General features: G+C 36.7%; 1 protein-coding gene across 5 annotated transcripts in view; it reads left to right on the forward strand.

Annotated features, from left to right (window-relative positions):
- Nucleotides 1-21,204, forward strand: part of tnnt2a (troponin T type 2a (cardiac)) — a 52,404-nt gene that overhangs the window by 10,826 nt on the left and 20,374 nt on the right. For 4 of the 5 annotated variants that reach the window (XR_005008465.1, XR_005008466.1, XM_036591910.1 and 1 more), the window contains 11 exons: nucleotides 4,422-4,484; nucleotides 4,885-4,956; nucleotides 5,068-5,097; nucleotides 5,652-5,676; nucleotides 5,763-5,826; nucleotides 6,226-6,342; nucleotides 6,592-6,669; nucleotides 6,757-6,861; nucleotides 7,311-7,420; nucleotides 7,521-7,611; nucleotides 9,782-9,822. Coding sequence is in view for 3 of the 5 variants with exons in the window: in XM_036591910.1 (XP_036447803.1) it covers nucleotides 4,422-4,484; nucleotides 4,885-4,956; nucleotides 5,068-5,097; nucleotides 5,652-5,676; nucleotides 5,763-5,826; nucleotides 6,226-6,342; nucleotides 6,592-6,669; nucleotides 6,757-6,861; nucleotides 7,311-7,420; nucleotides 7,521-7,611; nucleotides 9,782-9,822 (796 nt within the window). In the remaining 2 variants the exon portion in view is untranslated. The remainder of the gene's footprint in view (nucleotides 1-4,421; nucleotides 4,485-4,884; nucleotides 4,957-5,067; nucleotides 5,098-5,651; nucleotides 5,677-5,762; nucleotides 5,827-6,225; nucleotides 6,343-6,591; nucleotides 6,670-6,756; nucleotides 6,862-7,310; nucleotides 7,421-7,520; nucleotides 7,612-9,781; nucleotides 9,823-21,204) is intronic. The other variant, XM_036591911.1, reaches the window with a different exon arrangement.

Consider the following 21,204-nt stretch of genomic DNA (forward strand, 5'->3'; position numbering starts at 1 on the left):
CCTCAATGACTCAATGAATGTTCCCTCTCGAACAGAATATTCTAGCTGCTTATATATTGGACTTGTTGTTGAAACAGGAGACAGAACATATGGTCCTTTTTAAAATGATCTCATCTATTTGGAACTAAGAGAAGAAGGGAGAAAGTGAGAGGCCTACTCCCTATGGGGCTTTGGACCAGGGGGCCCCTTAATTTAAACATTCCTAACCCCTGCAAAAACAGACCTTCTATAAAAATGTTCCTTTTAAATATACTTCACACCCATCATCATGAAGTGATTCGAGAGGCTCATAGTGAGGCACATCAAGACTAAGCTGCCTCCTTCACTGGACCCTCTGCAGTTTGCATATCGCTCCAATCGCTGTACAGATGACGCCATAGCCACCACTCTTCATCTGACCCTCACTCATCTTGAGAAAAAGGACACATGTTAGAATACTGTTCATAGACTTCAGTTCAGCATTACAGAAAATTCTGACATCTGCTTTGTTGTCATGGCAACTTCAGTTAAGACTGAAGTTAGGACAGAAGCCATTACAGAACAACAGTTCTTAAGTCTATAATCCCAGATAGCACATTTGATGTGGCCCGCTCCTGGGCCACATCCGACATTTAGATGCAGCCCACATACCACATGGAATGATGGCATAGAAGTGAGCCAGATGCGGTTGCCAGCTCAGGGAGAGGTGGTGTTTAACACTCTTGGACTACCAGCTGCTGATGGCTATGGTGTTGATGGGATTTAAACTCACGATTTCCTGATAAATGAGCATATGCTTAGCCCAGTGTACTACTCAGGTACTGCTCTTATGAGCCCACATGTCCAAAATGTTTACTATACCATGAAAAAGATTTGTTTCTTTTAAAATAAGTGAAGTGCCTGACAGAAAAGTTCAGTGAACCTCAGATCAGTTTTGTTGTTTAATTAACACAAAATTTTAGGCAGCTACAAATCACTGTAAACTAAATCTGAATTAAACTTCAAACTAGAATATGTAGCAGTGTTCCTAGTACTGAGGAAGATTGTGTTGAATAAACTAAAAATAGCATTTTAACCTGGTATTTCTCTTTGTTGAAATAACAAACAAAATGTCACAAAATCTAAAACATTTTAGATTGGATTTTTTACAGTGTACTGTGCCATATAACAAGATCTGAATGTAAATTATGCTCCCCCAAAGTCCTTTTAATCCCTGTTTAAAATATAAATGATTATCATGTACCTCATATCAGCACTGGCAATGTATGCCAGAAGTGGCCCAGATCTGTTTTGAGACGTGGGCCATTCAAGCATTTTAATATGTGGACCACTTTTGGCTGACAATGAGCTTGCCAGTGTCAATAGTGGCAGCACTGCCATGTTTCTGCCAGAAGTGGCCCAGATCTGTTCCAAGACATATGGGCCATATGAGTATTTTAATATGTGGGCCACTTTTGGCTCACATGTAGTTAGCCAGTGCTGACCATGGGCCAGCAGTGCCATATCTTTGCCAGAAGTGGCCCACATAGATAAGATCTGGGATCTTATCTTATTTCCAGATAAGAAAACGGTATTACAGAAACATCCTAAGCTGCCAAATATCCTAAATATTTTCTTAACTTTAAGACAACTCCAGAGGTGTCTTAACTTCTGTTTTAATTGCCTGTTTCTATTGTTTTATGCAGTGACAGGCAGCATAGTTCACTATAACTAAGTTATCATAATGGCACTACATTTATCTACACTGAAAAGTTGAACTTGAGTTTTTTTTTTCTAACAGCGTTTAAAAGCCCCAGACGCTGCAGACACAATCTCCACTGTCCCCTTTTATTACCTCCGTGTGTTATGTTGATAAAAACTCGTCAGATACACTATTACAGAGATAATGGTGAATAATGAGCTGAGCGGTGTCCGTTTATTAGGAGGAATAACGTTAGCTTAGCGTTTGGGAAATGAAACTAAAACTGGGGAGCGGTGACGCTCTGATTAACAGCACGAAGCGCTGACACAATATTCTTAGCTAACTCTCAGTTTACCGTGCTTTAGTTTTGTTAGACTTTCTTTACACCAGTAATGGCAGCTAACGTTAGCTAACTTGATTACGTGTTTGCTAGATTCAGCTGCACATGTCTGGTCAGTTGCTAGGTAACAGACACGACAGTTGATTGTCAACTTCAATCGAGTAAGTTAAGATTTCCTAACTTGAGATAAGAAAAGCTGCTGTAGATAAGATAAGATTCTTAAATAAGATTAGATTTGCTTCTATAATACAAATTTGTGAAAAATCTTATCTTGACCTGTCAGATCTTAAGACAAAAAGATAAGAATTTTCTGTAATATAGCCCCAGGACCCTGAACACCAGCTTAAATACTTGCATTTTTGCACATTTTATTTCCACAACAATATCTGACTTTCACTTACATTTTACCTTACTTTAACAATGATAACTGCTAGAATTACTGTATCAACCAAACACTGTACACTACGTATTGCTGTTCTAGGTTGCTACCTCAGTGACTGCTATGGTCATATATGCTAAGCTATCTGCTAAGCTGCTAATATGTCATACATCCTCCTTTGCACAACTCCACATACTCTCAGTATTGTGCACTGACTGTGTTCTGTTTTGTATTTATTGTACGTTTTTCATATTTATTTATTGTACTGTATTGTCTGCACTGTGTATATTGTATTTTCTCACACTTGTGTCTCTGTGTTGCACCATGGTCCTGAAGGAATGTTGTTTCGTTTCGCTGTGTACTTGTATATAGCTGAAATGACAATAAAACCTGACTTGACTTGACTCGAACATGGGAAAGATCTGATGCTGGTACAATGTTTTTATGTAATATTTAAGATGGAGTTTCAGGTTGGAAAAATGTCTGCATTCCTAAGAAAATCAAACAGCCCTCATGGGATGATGCAGAAAGTGAATTTAAAAGTTTTTGTATTAAACATTTCTGTGTAATGGCATTAAAAACTGCTAACAAAATATGCATCTAGAACCTACAATAGTGGTCCATAAATATTTGCACTGTTGTGCAAATAGGATTGATGTGCAACTAGGACACAAATACTTAACAAAATAAATGAAGTAAAATAAACTTACTAATCAGATGATAAAATATTAAAAAAAGAAAACCATGCAACTAACTGCCACTTCCCACCCCCACCTCCACTGGGGCAAAGCCCACTAGAATCGCACTCTAACAACGTGTAACAATGAACGCCACATACAGTTGGGAGTTGAAATTGAAACATTAGCTAGCTAACTAATTGCATCCACAACAAAACTAATACAGCAGCCACAGTTAGCTGGCTAGCTAAATACACCTATGAAGTGACATAAGACAAGAGCTACAGTTAGCTAGCTCTTTAGTTAAGCATGTTCAAAAATTACTAAATACAGCAGCTAGTTAGCTGACACTAGCTAAGTATGTCCCCAAAACTATCTAATACAGCTGGTACAGTTAGCTAGTTAGCTAAGTACATCCACAAGATTTAGCAGACTGAAGTAAAATTATTTCTTCTAAAAATTAAGTGGTTTAATGCTGGTGAGTTAGCTAGTTACATAAAAGGAGGTATATAGAACTACTAGATGTTCCAATTAGAAGTAACTTAGAAGAACGTAGATGTAGCTACTACTTTTAATAGTTTCTTACTGTAATGATGGACAGTAATAGACCAGACAAATTATTAGCATGTTACCCAGACTAGCTTGTAATCCACTGAGAACATGGTGCTCAAGAATTGTACTGGCAATGCTAAAAGCCAGGTGCCCTGGTCCTTGCACAAGTTGCTGTACTGTAACACTAGAGAAACGCTGAAAGTTTGAAACTACCCTGTGGTACTATTTGGGTGGTGGACTGACAAGGTAGGAGTGTCTAATAGAGTGGACAGTGAGTGGACACTGTGTTTAAAAACTCCAGCAGCACTGCTGTGTCTGATCCACTCATACCAGCACAACACACACCAACACACCACCACCACGTCAGTGTTACTGCAGTGCTGAGAATGATCCACCACCCAAATAGTACCTGCTCTGTGAGGGTCCATGGGGGGTCCTGACCACTGAAGAACAGGGTAAAAGGGGGCTAACAAAGTATGCAGAGAAACAGATGGACTACAGTCTGTAATTGTAGAACTACAAAGTGCACCTATATAGTAAGTGGAGCTGATAAAATGGACAACGAGCATAGAAACAAGGAGGTGGTCATAATGTTATGCCTGATCGGTGTACCTTCTTACAAGTGGTAATGATGCCAATGGCACTAAGCACTACAAGAATAGAATAAATGCTTAGAATAAATGAAAGTTAATAGTATCAAATTTGTACAAGGCTAACTGAAGCATTTTTGCTGACACTATGTTTTTTTAAATATAAAATAGAATGGCATTTGCAGAACTAAGCCAGCTAGTTAACAGCTTTACTTTTCCACAGACGAGCAGAATGCAATAGATAAGGCGACAGAGGATGTACATGAGGAAATTGCAGTGGATAAAGGTAGATGTCCTGACAACATTGCACATTCACATCTCAAAAAACTGTATGCCTGGTGTTATTTCTATTAACAGTAGTTCATAGGGAGAGTATCCACATATGTATATATGCTGCACATTTTAGTATTTTTCCTGCTACAGCACACCTGATTTGACTAATCAGCTTCCTGAGCTGAAATGGGTGTTAGAGCAAGGAAACACATTCAAATGTGTAGGATAGAGGGTACAGGATCAGGGTTGGGAGACTTATAGTCTTATAGAGTGGACAGTGTTTTAGGACATACATTGGACATTTGTGCATCATTCATTTTCTTTCACTATATTCATATCTGTTCATTCATATTATAAACAGAATGTTTACCTAACCCAAACTGACAGTGTTGTGATTAATTTCCAATTATAAGAGACTCAAGATGAGGAGGAGGTGTCTCTGGGGGAGGAAGAAGGTGGAGAGGAATTAAACACTCAAATGCAGGGTGAGATACAGCAGAGACATTATCAGAATAGGAGACTTAGCAACCTATCTACCTTATTTGAGACTTTATTCTCTATTTTTCCCCACACTTTTCTAATACTCTGTCTTTTAGAAGAAAGAGAGGAGGCTGAAGATGGAGGAGGTAATACTAGTATTTTAACTTTATATTTTGTGAGGTCTTTTTTCATATTATCTGTTTGCTTTATCTGACTACACATAATTAGACAATTGTCCAAAACAATAGAAATTATGTATTTGTATGTATATGTATGCATGTTTTACCTTCATAAAATAGCAATCAACTTATATTCATACTTGTTTTAATTTATCATTTTAAATAAGTGTGAACCAACATGTCCAACAATCAACATGTGTGTTAAATCATGCAGACTCCATCATGTTATAAACACGGACAGGCTAAAAATAAAAAAATAATAAAAATAAATAAAAATAAAATGGGTGTTCACTGTTTAATCTTACTTGTAGGGCCTGTACAGAAAAATGCACAAATCCTAATTGTTTATTAACATATTTTGACATTAATAAGTTGTCTACATCACGCCCCATACTAAATACAGAAAGAGACAATATTTGGAACATTAGAATTCAAACCTACTACATAACTTTAACATTTAAGTTAATCTTCCTTTTTTCCTAATAATAGTTATCCATGTTTTTTTCTTTTTCTTGCATCAGTAGAAAACATCAAACCAAAATTCAGGTGAGTCCACTTAAACAATTTGCGGTATTAACATAAATATTTCTTAATTCAGCATTTATTCATACAGAATGAACATTATTTTTCAGGCCTTTTATAATGTCAAACTTGGTGCCTCCAAAGATTCCAGATGGGGAGAGGGTTGATTTTGATGTAAGTCTTACAGAAAAATGTGAATTTACAGAGGCTAGTTAAAAAATGTGGATTTGCAGAGGCTTGTATGCACATGCTGAAACTGAATTTGAAATGAAACATATATTGCAAAGTGTAATTTTTACTCATTGACTTGACTGCTGCTGAAGAGTTCATGTGAGTTTTAAGAATAATGCTGAGCTTGGATTTATTTGATTATTTTATTACCTGATTAAAAACTTGAGTCAAATTTTTTAAAGGTGATGATAAAAGAATGCTTTCACAGTATCTAATTTGTGTCATGTAAAGTGCAGGCTTCACAATAGCTTAAATGCATAAACGTGATATGATTTGTGTCATACTTTTTAAGCAGTTTAGTATACCACAGAGCTGATATCCATTCTCTTTGTCCTGAATCAGGATATTCACCGCAAGCGTATGGAGAAAGATTTAAATGAGCTGCGAGCTCTGATTGAGGCCCACTTTGAAAGTCGTAAGAAGGAGGAAGAGGAGCTTATTAGTCTCAAAGACCGAATTGTGAGTCAGGCAATCTACAACATTAACCTATTCCTAAAAAATGATTTCTGGCAGACTGTGAAGTTTGTTTTTTTAATAAATTTTAATTATACATTTTTATCTGATTGATGTATCACTAGCTTTCAATAAGATGCATATTTCAAAACTCTGATTTTTAAAAAGAAAACAACAGTTAATAAATATTTACTTATCTGAATAAATCTGTTCTTGTGAAGGACGTGATCAATGTAGATTTTTGTAATAATTCAGGAGAAACGACGTTCAGAGAGAGCTGAGCAGCAGAGGATCCGCAGCGAGCGTGAGAAGGAACGACAAAAACGTCTGGAAGTAATTCTACAATTATGCATGCACTAGACTCTGCTCTCCATCCACCCAATTTTTAAGCTACATTCATTTACATAACTCTTTCTGTAGGAGGAGAGAACTCGCAAAGAGGAAGAGGAGGCAAAGAAGAGGGCAGAAGATGATGCTAAGAAGAAGACTCTCACTAGTCTGCATTTTGGTGGCTACATGCAGAAAGTAAGAGCTGTGCCAGAGCCATGATAGCAGAGAATAGATCCAAAACTGGAAATTGCCTTTGCAAATGCAAAGGCTGAGTCACGAAGAAATACTCCTTAGTAATATTGCATCTCATTTTTGTATATCATCGCGGTCCAAAGAAAAACATGTATCTCCATTTTTTCAGTTTTTAATTTTCTTCATCATTTGAACACACCAGCTGTCCTTTACATTGTGTGAAAATTTTATGATGAATGGGCCAATAGAAATGCTCCAACATTGCTTGGAAATAAAATCTGTTTACATTAAAAGTAAAATTATTATTCCTGTAAAGTTAATATTTATTTTTTTCTTTGGACAGCAGCGATATTTTACCAATCACTAGCACAAGTAGAATCTTGTGGCACATACTGCATTGCTATGCATTTGCTATATTTCGTAGTACGTAAAGATGTTCTTTGATTTTAAAGACTGAAAGACAAAGTGGGAAGAAACAGACAGGGAGGGAGAAAAAAAAGAAGATTCTCAGTGACCGCCGCAAACCTCTAAACATAGAGAATGCCAGCGAGTCTGCTCTCAGGCAAGAGTCATACAGATGCTTATGTAACAGTTTGAATATTGTAATACAAATTCTGCATAAATGCTCTCAGTTTTTTTTCTCTTTTTTCATGCTTTTCCAGAGAGAAAGTTAAGGAACTTTGGAATTGGATGCATCAACTAGAAGCAGAAAAATTTGAGTTACAGTACCAATTTACTAAACAAAAGTATGAGGTGAGTACTAGAAACAAGAAAAACAGGTGTACTATGACAAGAAAAAGTACAGCACATATTGCTTATATATAGTGCAGAAACGTTGAGAAACGTGCAGTCTTTCACAAAGTGGTGCTCCCCTCCCCACCTTTACTTCTGAAAGACTCTGCCTCTCTGAGATGCTCTTTTATACTCAGTCATGTCACCAGATTTTTTTTTTAGCATAGCACCCCTTCCCCAGCCTTTTTTTGCCCCTGTCCCAACTTTTTGGAATGTGTTGCTGGCATCAAATGCAAAACAGCCTTGTATTTTTCGAAAAACAACTAAATTTCTCAGTTTTAATGTTTGATATGTTGTCTTTGTATTGTTTTTAATTAAATATGGGGTTTAAATGATTTGCACGTCATTGCTTTCTGTTTTCATTTACATTTTGCACAGTGTCCCAAAATTTTTAAGCCATCCATGGTACTAATAACAGGCTTGCTGTCAGGCGAATAATGTTAAGAAGTACACCATCTCCCCTACTTTGAGCTCTCCTGGGTTGTACACAACCCTAAATCCTGCACTGTAGTCTGCACTGTCTGTATCTTCTTTTATTTTAAGTGATGTAATGTTGGATGAGTGGCATAAGAATTGTCAAGCTAACTAATCACTAACAAAATTTGTTGCCATCTGTTTTATTATTTTCACATGACCACTTCCATCCTGTCTTTATGCTGTATGTTGAAAATACAGATATATTGTATGTAAATGCGTTGGTTTTTGTAAAATCACAAAGCAATTGAAAATGGGCCATTTTTACAGCTTAGTTTGGACTGTGAACGGTAAGTTTTTACACTTTGACATTCATTTAGGTGGAAAATTTGTTTTTTCATGTGCAATGCTTCTAGGGCTCTATCTTCATGCAGATGCAACTACCTTGTCAATAACAGATACTCTGTTAACAGGGTGGTTAACTAGCTAGCTGACCTTCTTAAGGGAAGCACCATCTATACAATAATTAAAGTTAGGCAAGTCCTTCTGCTGACAGGCAAATCATTACAACGAACCATATACTGTAGGGGTGTAATGATACACATATCTTTACATTCAATATTTTTAAGATCAACATTCAATTAAGTTTTTGATCATTTATATGTTAATAAATGCTTTAATTCTGCAGAGCTTTTAATGTATATTACACAGACTGGTTTGGCTCAGATAAAAAAAAGTTCTAAAAATAAAATAGAACTTTTCTGTGCCTGCTGTGCCTGTCCTCTAATAAATTAAGTCCCAAAAATTATAACCCCTACAATTTATAAGCGTCAGATTCTTTAAAATATCAGAATTTCTTAGTATTTATCTTCCTTTTGCTTTAATATCAAGCTGACATGGAATGTCATCACTAACAATGACAAAACCATTTCATGAGTAGACTAAATTCATCTACACATGAGCTTCAGTGGATGAATAAATAAGACTACAAAAAAGTCAGTCACTATTCAAGTTTAGGTGTGTGTATACCATAAGCCCTCCCCCTCCCCCACTTCACCCTGATAGAATGTCTAGTTTTGATCATTGACAGTGGGTTCACAAAAGTTAAGTTAAAATTTTCTGTCTTTTTTTTTTTTGCATTTTTCAAAACCGTATGCTTACTATATTCTAAATGCTCCAGGGGACCCTCATGAAAGCTATATAAAAGTACTCCTTGTCCAGGTGTAGCTAAGCGTGTTTGCTACTGATGTAAATCTTTGATCTTGCCATAGACAGAGAGTCAGCAGACCTGGGTTTGCAGAAAAGATGGTTTTATTTGAAGAGCTCTGTCCAGTCTGCCACCAACCCCAATCTGAAAACCAGTTTTGGACCCAGGGCTTTTAACTCTAAATCTCCCCACCGCCAAGAGCATCATAGTTAAGGTATTCTGAATACTGCCAAATTGAAATGTAACATGGGCTGAATACAGATACTATTTCTGTATTCTGAATATGTATTTCAAATACTTTTTTCCATTACATCTCAGCCCTCTCAAGATTCAAAATTGAAATTTCTGGACCTCAGATTATCTTATACTAATTATATGTGATGTGGGGTGGAGACATGGAAACTGGTTTGTTTCTTTCTTTCTTTCTTTCTTTTTTTCTTTCTTTCTTTCTTTTTTTTTGTTTATGCATTCATTCATTCATTCAATCAACTTTTACTATTTTTCTTTCAGATAAAAGTACTGAGGAACAGAGTCAGTGACCATCAGAAAACGTAAGTTTTAGTTACTAAATTGTTTTGAAACTCAATTCCAAACTGTAATATTTACTTTTTTACTGCTTTTTTTTATTTAAGTAGGTAATTGCTACACTTATCCCTCTATTTTTTGGAATACTGAAAAATACTTTGTAGTTTAGTCAGCTCATAGTAATATCTAGCTAACAACAGAACAGCTAAGCTAGATCTCCTTAGGTAAGCTTACACAAAATATTGTAGTTTAGTTTGTTCTGCCAGTGATGCTCAGAAAGGCTCACATAAGGCTCAAAAAGAACAGTGATGACTTATGAATCTTCTGATTTTTGAAAGTGTGCTGCATGCAAGAATGAGTCCTTTAAACAATTTTTAAAAATATTATTTTTATTAGTACAAGAGCATGATATACATGAACAACAAACACATACTTTTTTCTTTTTCCCCCTTTTTTTCTGGTTTCCTTTCTATGTATATTTCTAACAACAACAACAACAACAATAATAATAATAATAATAATAATAATAATAATAAAACAAATAAACTATATATATATATATATATATACACACACACACACACACATACATGCATATCAATAGGGCATTGAATACAACAATAATACAAATATTAATTTTAAGATAATATTAATTATAATTATTTATAATATTATAATATTAATTATTAGTTTCTGCTCCACATTAGGATAGTGTAACACATCAGGACACATTTATGGGTGGAGAAGAGGTAATAGGTCAGGCACTCAAGCACACTAAAAATAATACATTATTCTGTAGGGAGTGATTGAATGTGTGAGAAATAGGTAAGCAATGGTTCCCAAATATAATAAAAGTTTTTTTTGGATCCTTGAATAGTATATTTAATCTTTTACAAATGTATGAATGACAAGAGTTCTTTTAATGATTGTGCAGCTTTGGGAGGAGTGGGTGATTTCATGTTTAAAAGAATTTGTCTATGTGCTAATGACGAAATGAAAGCGATTATTTTATGCTGCCTGTAAGTTAGGTTTTTATTTTGATCAGAGACCCCAAATATGGCTATTTCAGCACACGGCTTCATGGACAACCCACATATTTTGGAAAGAATATTAAATATATTGGACCAATAGTTTGTTAATTTGGGGCACAACCAGAACATGTATGCCAAATCTGCTATGTTAATGTGGCATCTGAGACACATTTTATGTTAGGATAAAATGAGGATATCTTGGTCCTGCTTAAGTGTATACGATGGAGGACCTTAAACTGCATTAGACCCAGTCGAGCACAAGAGGTACTGTCATTCACTCTCTGCAGTGCACAGTTCCACACGTCACTGGAAAGATCTTTGCCCAGTTCTCTTTCCCAGCTATCCTTTATCCTCTTTACTGTAGTGCTGTTTGTAGATACAATTAATGAGTAAGGTTTTGAAATGAAATCTTTTGAGCAAGGTGATAATTCCAAAATATAGTCTACCAGTCTCTTCATTGGAAGATTAGGAAGTGGAGTGCTACTCTTTCTTTATAAAGTTCAGCTGTGAGAGAAACAGAATATTGTTGATTGATTTCTATTGTAGATCGAGTAAGCTGTTGGAGTTTTTTGTCTTTTTTCTCTAATTAGATGTGCAGAGTATGATATTATTTCGCCTCTAAGAACGGCCTTGAGAGTCTCCCAAAATAATGATGGGGAAACCTCATCTGATAGATTTGATTTTAAAAAGTTATCAACTGAGGTTGATATTTGTTCACATGTCTCATCTGACAATAATGTGGGGTTAAGCCACCACAGAGGGTGATCTGTACAATTAGAAGAGAGTGAAAGAGTAAGAAACAAAGGTGCATGATCAGATTGTATGATGGCTGAGTACTCAATATTTTGTACAAAAGCAAGAAGACTTCTGTCAAGGAAAAAGTAGTCTATTCTAGAATAACAATGGTGCACATGCGAAAAAAAGGAAAAGCCTTTGCTATGAGGATTGAAAAAGCGCCAAGGATCCACACATCCTACTTGATTCATGAACGCTGAAAGCTCTGTGGCCATTTTAGAAGGTTTATGTGGTTTAAAACTAGAGCAATCTAGAACTGGGTCCATTACACAGTTAAGGTCACCCCCCAAAATCAGGTGGTGTGAGTTCAGATATAGTAATGCGGAAATGAATTGTATACAAACCCCACATCATCCCAGTTGGGACAGTAAACATTCACTAACATCACTGGTGTGTCAAACAGTAGTCCAGATACAATAATATAACGCCCTTATAAGTCTGACATGAGAAACTGAAAAGCGGATGCGTTTATGTATTAATATAGCTGTTCCTCTTGCTTTCACATCTGACCTACCCATGGTTTCTTTAATCTAAGGTGATCAGCCTTATGTAAGTGTGTTTCTTGTAAGTACGCAATATCAGTTTTCAGGCTTTTAAGGTAACTGAATATCCTTGCTCATTTTACTGGACCATTTAGTCCCTTTACATTCCATGATGTAAACCTAAAGGCCTCCCAACCAGCCTCACCATAACCTAATATATTAATCATAACAAAATAAAACAAAGAGCCTTAATAAAGTGTTGATATGTTACGACATACTAGATTACCACTATCCTTGAGCATATACAAACTAAAAGATATGAGCGAAAACTCAGACATACAATACTTGAAAATAAAAAAATCAACTTCCAACACCAATGTCCCTGAATAGTACTTTCCTATGTTTGCCTCTTCAGCCAAGGCAAGCTGCGAGATTCTCTTATAACATATCCAGCAAAACACCCTTCACTATTTTCACACTTCCGAGTGTCCCAGCAATACAAAAGAATTATTCACAATCCTCAGTTTGTAGATCCCATACACAAGTTTGAGTGGTTTAATACTAATTATAAACATAAACGAAGATTACATTATCCATCCATCCATCCATCCATCATCTAAACCACTTATCCTTCTGGGTCGCGGTGGGGTGCTGGAGCCTATCCCAGCTGTCATTGGGCGGAAGGCAGGATACACCCTGGACAGGTCGCCAGTCCATCACAGGGCAGACAGACAGACATACACATTCACACCTAGGGGCAATTCAGCATGTCCAGTGGGCTTGACTGCATGTTTTTGGACTGTGGGAGGAAACCCACGCAGACACGGGGAGAATAGGCAAACTCCACACAGAAACGACCCTGGTCACCCGGCCGGGAATTGAACCCAGGCCATTCTTGCTGTGAGGCGACAGTGCTACCCACTGCGCCACCGTGCCGCCCAAGATTACATTATCCTCTTACTTTATATATATAAAAATATATCATTTTTTCAATACCAGTCAATCTTAGCAAAACGTATAGGGTACATTTTCAACATATGTCTAGCCATCAGTTCTACCTCTTATGTGGTTAGCATTACTATACCCTTTAGTCAGAAAGATTGAGCATCACCTGGCATGTGAAAAGTGAAATGTTTTCCCTCATTCAAGGCTCGTAGATGTGCAGGATACAAAAGCCTGAACTGGATCCCTTTCTCATAAAGGGCCACTTTAATTTTCTTAAAGGCTGCTCGTTTTTTGGAAAGGCTCAGATCAGGGTAGACTCTCAAAAATTTCCCTTTGTACTGCAGTTGGTTTTGTGTAGCCCTTCACAGTGCATGCTCCTTGTCTTGGTAGCGGTGAAAACACACCACAGTGGTCTAGGTGGCAGGCCCTCTCTACGTCTAGGTGCTAATGTGCGATGTGCCCGCTCCAGGTCAGGTGGTTTCTGAAAAACCTGCTTGCAATGATTTCCTTGGGCAACTCTGAGACAAATGTGACTATGTTGGTTCCATGCTCTGCGCCCTCTGGAACATTCACTATATGCAGATTTGCTCTTTGCGAACGATTTTCCAAGTCATTAGCTGCTTTCAGTTCGGAGATGGCCGCTTTGGCCTGCCCCAAAACAGAGAAGTTCTCCCTTGTGGTAGTTTCCAAAGCGTCAGTACGTTTTCCTATAGTATTGACAGTTTCGCGGAAAGCATCTATAGAAGTCTGCATTGGAGCCAGTGATGACTGAATTAATGCCGTCATGACGTCTTTCAGATATTCACGCTGTTTGTCCGACAATTCCGTCAGCATACTTCTGGAAAACTCCTCATTGTCTTTAGCGGTAGCTGCCATGCTTGCTAATTTGCCGCTTAAAGTAGCCTTCTTCATGTCTTGCTCTGTTTTCTGTTTTAGAGGTCGGCATTTCAGTTCTTTCCGAAAGCAAAGTAAAAAGGAAGTAAGAAGATAACCAGCATTTGTTGTTTACTAGTAATGACATGAAGCGTTCTGTGTATTTTAACTTATTTTGCTGGGAGCCCCTCACAGACACATCCACTCTCTACATCCTCACAACTACATCCCCTAAATCTTCAAACTTCACCTTCACCATAAATCCATTAAAAAGTGTGTGAAAAAACAAACCATGAAAAAGTATCTGTTCAGAGATCAACAAATGAATGTTTTATGATTCGCACATGCACTTGCTGCTCCATATTCTATGAAGTATATTGGCAAGCATTTCTATCAAGCTTTTCTTCCTCTTTTTTTGCAACATTTGATCAGTTGTGGTTGTATTGGTAACCTATTATATATATATATATATATATATATATATATGTATATATAATAGGTTAAACTAACTAAAACACATTTTATCAGCAAAGGCCTTTAAACAAAACAGTTACTGCAAATGTAAATAAATACATAAATGACAGCTGGCTTATTTGAGTGCACCGTAAATTCAAGGAATTAAAAAAAAAATGAACAACTAAACAACAATATTGATAACACTGAGAACAAAAAATTGTTTCTTAACAAATCTTATTGATCTAGTTGTTATGATGGGAACATTTTACGATTTTGAAACACAGAAAGGAATTATTTAGGAGTTGCCATCCATAAACCTTACAAAAAATTACATTTTGCTGAGATGGTTTGACTTGACTTCCCTCAAAGAGAAAAATCATTGCAAAGTTATTCTGGCTGATAACCTCTATTAAACATTTCTATTCTAATAGGAGTGGTCTCCAGGATAACACTTCCCCCATCCATAGGGCATGAGGTAACACTGAAAGGTTGTACACACTTACACAAGCCAGGAGACAAGAACATGGTCTTGGCCCTGTGTGCTGCTCCTTCATGGACATGAACAGAATTTTATCTTGCACCAAGTACAAAATACACAATGCAATGAATGTATGAATACAAACAAAACATAGAATTTAAAATATAGTTGTAATGCTTCAGGTTTATCAGTCCTCTCTGGGCATGAATGCAGTAATGACCATAAACTGAGCTGAGATTAATTTCAAAATGAAAAAGAGCCTCACATACACCTACAAAAGCAAAACATCAGCATCAATTTTATTTTTTTATAGACTGTGAGACAGTCCATTTAATTCAGAGATTGGGAAAACCTAAAGAGCTGTAAAACCTTTTTTCTTACTTATTCTCTGGTGGGGCACTTTTGTGTGCATTTTATTACTTTTCTTGTAAATGGTTGTTGTTCTGAGAATATATTCACTTTCACCCTTTACTTTAAAGTCCTGGGCATTACCACTAAGTGTCTAACAATCATAAAAGGTACGCACTGAATCATATGCATCAGTCAAAAATCTGTTTTTAAATATTACGAATTAACTGCAATTTATTAAACAAATATGTGCGGTACTTACACAAGCTAACTGGCACAAGTTAACTGTGATAGGTTAACTGGTACACGTTAACTGTGAACATGCCAGTGCTCTATATGTGAATGTTCTGTAGTGTACTTAGTTAATAATCATATGGATAGAGAAGTTATCTAAAAGCAGTGCTGTACAACAATGCCAGTCAGAGACATTTTTACTCAGTGCGCTTGCGCCGTAACTTCTTTTAAATCATTTTGCAGGCTGTTTGCATGGCTGACTTCTATCTATCACAACTTCGGAATGGTTTAAGCTACAGACACCATACACATATCACAGCAATCAGCAGACCCTGCCCTCTCTTGCCAGCGTGAGTTGTGTCATCAAGGTGTGACAAAGCATCAGCGAGTTATCCAGCTAAAAAATCGACTCTAACCTAAGAACCTAAGAACCTGATATTAGTTGTCTACTTTTAGGCTTTATATAACAACAAACAATTACAAGCACAGTAACACTACACACATCATAGCGGTCAGCAGGAGCCACCTTTTCTAGCCAATGCGATTTCAACAAGGTGCAGAAAAATATCAGCCAGTGACTGACCTTGAAAAACCAATCCAATCCACTCCACTATATTTCTATTTAGATTCTCCATTTATATCCCTTTACTGCATATGTTTTCGTCTGGAAACTCTTCTCATGTCTCAAACAAATCATCTGATAATCAGAAATCTATCACTAAATCAAACACAAACAGACTGAATCAGTGTAAGAGCATGCTCTTTGCAGGTGATTTTTTACTGTCTGAGATAGTGGAGGAAGGTAACAGAGGGCTGTGCTCCAGTAAACAAGACTGGGTTCGTTGCAATCCAATGTCTTTTACCCAAAATGAAAGAACTCAGGCACTAATAGATAAATAATAATAATGTAATAATGAACTAATAATAATATTCATCTCTGTCTTTTGATTTATATTGATTTTAAGTATTGAAAACAGTTGATAGTAGACATCCAACACAAAATTAAAAAAAAGCCTGTCTTGCTGTTTATCAGAGTTTTAGCACTTTAAGATGAATCGAGCAGACAGAAAATCAATAAAACATGGCCACCTTATGCTAATGATTTATTTTTAGTCAATAATAAGCAATAAAATGAACCACCATCAAAAATCTTCAATTTTCTTCTCACAGACACTCTAGACATACATTCTGGATCAAGGACTCTGTCTCATGAAGCAGTATTTTTTGCTTACCTTACTAAATTTAGGCATAGCTAGATTTAACCCTGATGACCGTGGCAACCAAGTTAAACATGCTTTGTTAGACAGACTCTAGATTGGCTACTTCTTGTTGTCAAACTACAAGCCCAAACAAATGACATGATGTTAACACCACAAAAAAACAGTTTTTTCACCTCAACATCTGTAGCAGCCCTTCACCTCAAAAAATAAGAAACACAGAGTTTCTCACCAGTGCTTTTTTATTTAGCTTCTTAATCTTGACATGCAGTTGCTGGAGTTCAGGTGCTGCCAGTAACACCTTGAGATATATTTATTTATATATATATATATATATATATATATATATATATATATATATATATATATATATATATATATATATATACAATAACTATATACAACCCCAATTCCAAAAAAAGTTGGTACGCTGTGTAAAATGTTAATAAAAACAGAATGCAATGATTTGCAGATCTCTTAGACCCAAATTTTATTTACAATAGAACATAGAACACATCAGATGTTGAAAGAGAGACATTTTACCATTTCATGAAAAATATTAACTCATTTAAAACTTGATGGCAGCAACGCATTTCAAAAAAGTTGGTATGTCTGCCATTGTGTAGCATCCCCTCTTCTTTTAACAGCAGTCTGTAAACGTCTGTGAAGTGAGGAGAACAATTACTGGAGTTTTGGCAGAGAAATGTTGTCCAATTCTTGTCTGATGTAGGCTTCTAACTGCTCAACAGTCCTGGGTCTTCTTTGCAGGATTTTTCGTTTCATGATGTACCAAATGTTTTCTATTGGTGAAAGGTCTGGACTGCAGGCAGGCCAGTTCAGCACCAGAATTCTTCTTCTGTGAAGCCATGCTGTTGTGATGGGTGCAGTATATGGCATTGTTTTGCTGAAATATGCAAGGCATTTGTTGTTCTAAAACCTCTGTGTACTGTTCAGCATTGATAATACCTTTCCATATGTGCAAGTGGCCCACGCCATAGGCACTAATGCAACCCCAAATGCAAATTTCTGGAAGTGTTCCTAAGCCCATGTAGTGATTTCCAGTACAGAATCATGCCTGTTTTTAAGTGCAGTGCCACCTGAGGGCCCGAAGATCACAAGCATCCAGTATTGACTGTCGGCCTTGTCCCTTGCGTACAGGTATTTCTGCAGATTCTCTGACTCTTTATGTACTATAGATGATGGGCTATCCAAAGTCTTCGCACTTTTAGGTTGCGGAACATTTTTCTGAAATTGTTCCACAATTTTTAGATGCAGTTTTTCGCGGATTGGTGTACCTCTGCCCATCTTTGCTTCTAAGAGACTCTGCCTCTCTAAAATGCTCTTTTTTATACACAGTCATGTGAGTTGCAAATTGCTCCTCCAGCTCCTCAAACGTTTACAGACTGCTGTTAAAAAAAGATGGGATGCTACACAATGGTAGACATGGCCCCGTCCCAACTTTGAGATGCGTTGCTGCCATCAAATTCTAAATGAGTTAATGTTTTTCATGAAATTGTAAAATTACTTACTTCTTACTTTCAACATCTGATATGTGTTCTATGTTCTACTGTGTTCTATTGTTCTACTGGGTTCTATGTTCTATTATGACCTTTGGAAAGGTTTTGTTTAATTTATGTTTGATGTTTAAACAAAAATGACTTAGTTCCACCAGTACAAATGAAGTCGCTCTATGACTGAATACAGTAAACTACTCGGTAAGGTGATATCCGAGCACATTATCTAGCTCTGTACACAGTTGGATACATCACATAATATCACATAATAACACATTAAACTGATAGATAATTAAACCAGGCATAGCACCAGGAGAGTGTAAAAATCGTTCTCCAAATTTTCCTCCACTAAATGACTTATTATTGTTATAACAGTCACTAGTCTATCATGGTATAAAACCCAAATCTACTGCTCACTTATATTCTTGATAAAACCTATCACACTCTTTCACACTCATTCTTTCAGACCTTTAATATCTGCATTCAGAAAAATAAAACTAATTCTCTGCCATCTTCTTTATGCTTGTTTGGTATGATTACATGTCAGTTTGAATTCAAGTAGACAGGTTGCTAATGTCTGGTCCAAACTATCAAAAATAAGTTCTGTGGTCTATGTGACTAATTTAAATGATATTACTTGTCTGCTGTTATTAGCAGCTGCTCATGCTGCAAGAGCGATACCAGCTTCTTTAAAGAGTCAAACGTTAAACAGGCTAATTACATCAATAGTGCAGTGCTGATGTGCACTGAGGAAAGCATGTCTCGTTTGGCATGCATCATAAAAAAGCATTCTCACCAGCAGCAAACTGAGCCACAATTCGCTTCAGTTGAGATCCATGATTTTGGGCAGTTCATTTGTTTAGTGCACACCCATGTAAAGGTGGAAAGATCTACGGAAAAAGTTAGATTGGTTCTCACAAAACAAAGCTGATGTAAAGTCTAATAAAACATAGTGAAAGCAAAGTGCTTAGTATTTTATCATTTTGGTTTGTGTTTAGTCTTTTCTCTTAAGCTATGATGCTACATGAAGGCAAGCAGCATAGAAGCACCCGCTCAACACCTCTCCATAAAACGCCAAAGTAAATGGCCTGTGTACCTGGCAGTCATGGGCTGGAGGTTAGGGAACCAGCCTTGTGACCGAAAGGTCACTGGTTTGATCCCCTGAGTTGACAGTACTTGACTGAAGTGCCCTTGAGCAAGGAACCTAATCCCAACTGCTCTCCGGGTGGCATGGGCTGCCCACTCACTAGTGTGTATGTGGTTTATCACTGCATGGATGGGTCAAAACGTGGAGGTGGAAGTTCCCCATTATGGAACTAATAAGGTCGCTTAAATCAAATACCTCTTCCCAGAGAAAAATTGTCACAGAAGTGAGACATGCAAACACAAAAGAAAATTATGACTCAGTGAGCTCCATTCTCCACTTAAATAAAAGTAAACAAAGAGCGCATTTGAAAACTAAAGTAGAAAACTTGAAAATCAACTGAAAATACATACATTTGTTTTATTTGAAACATGATTAAGCAGTCTGCTTTTTTTTCTCCTCACTTAAGAGTCTTAGGTGTGTCTAAAAAAATTCCCTAGTTCAGTAGTCTGTACCAGCCATTTTCTAGGGTGTCTCATTGTCAAAATTGCTCCAGTACAGTGGATCTTTTTTTACTGAAAGTTCCCACAATGCACTGTATAAACTAGTGAGCATTGACTTCATTATGCTGTCTGACAAGTAACTGCTTTGAGAAAATTGGGATGAATGCTGTATGTTACCTCACTTGCCTCTTCTTCTGGAAAAAGTATAAAAATGTGTATTGTGAATAAAAAAAGCCTACCAACAATAAGGGTTTTGCTGCTAACAGGCTATAGTTAACAGGGTGACCAGGCCCATTTGGAAATATTATGTTACAAACTTTAAATATAAATCTTTACTGACAGGATCAGAGGAAATGTCTTTTCATTCGTCAGCTGACTTTAGTTACAGCTGCTATCAGGGATCCAAACAAGAAAGTGAAATATAGGAATATGTTTGTGTCATAAAACCCAACATATCAGGAGTTTACATTTTCACAAATCGCTACCAAGTCATCTTAGAAAAATTACACAGCTAGCTAGCTAGCCAAAGCTAATGTCCTGCCCAGGTAAGCTAGCTATGTTGATCAACACACAACTGTCATACCTTTTTATATAATATTACTGATCATTGTTATCAGAGCCAGTCTTGACCTCCCTGGGACCCTTAGCATAATTCTGCAAAGAGGTCCTCCTACCTGACCCCTGATCCATGGAAAACATCTGCTACTGCCACACAGTCACACCTGACACCCGAGTGCTCCCACTACAATCCTAATTTAAACTATAACTTACTAGAACCTCAAACTACCATTCAATCATCAGCAATAGAATAAGCCAGTCATTTTTTATTTATTTTTTTTTTTTATAAAATACATTTATATACTGCTCGTGGTAGCCATTGTCATTAGTTAGCCTCTAATTTTACAATACATCAGCTAACAAGAAAACAAGAAAGGGGGCCCTCAAAATGCTAGAGCTGGCCCTGCTGGGGAATTAAAGTCTTTTGTGACTTCATCAGAGTGTTTGTTATAGTAATATTCATAAGCTGCACTCTTGACGTAGAATTGAAGTATACACCATCACATCCTTGTTGGGACCCTTTTGCAATGCATTTAGAATTCTACATCACCCACTATATATCTATATTCATTGCTCCCCAAGACACTACTTTAAAAATGACTGCTTATCACTATTCCCTCTGATCCAACAGGTTGGAGAACTGTTAAATTACACATTGCATAATAAACTTTAGCTATTAGAAATTCAGGCAGACAAACAAATGATGTCTCTTTACATCTGACTTTTTCTTCTTGAATTATCAGTCATTAACTGACAAAGTCAGTATCTTAAAGTCAGGGGGAAAAAGACATTTATATTAAAAAAGTCTTAAAATGCATGGATTTTCTTAATTTTCTTACAATATAAGAAAACTTCCCCTGAATCTGTGTTTTTTGTAGATGGAGGGGAGG

This window comes from Colossoma macropomum, unplaced genomic scaffold (assembly GCF_904425465.1).
Source record: "Colossoma macropomum unplaced genomic scaffold, Colossoma_macropomum, whole genome shotgun sequence".
NCBI lineage: Eukaryota > Metazoa > Chordata > Actinopteri > Characiformes > Serrasalmidae > Colossoma > Colossoma macropomum.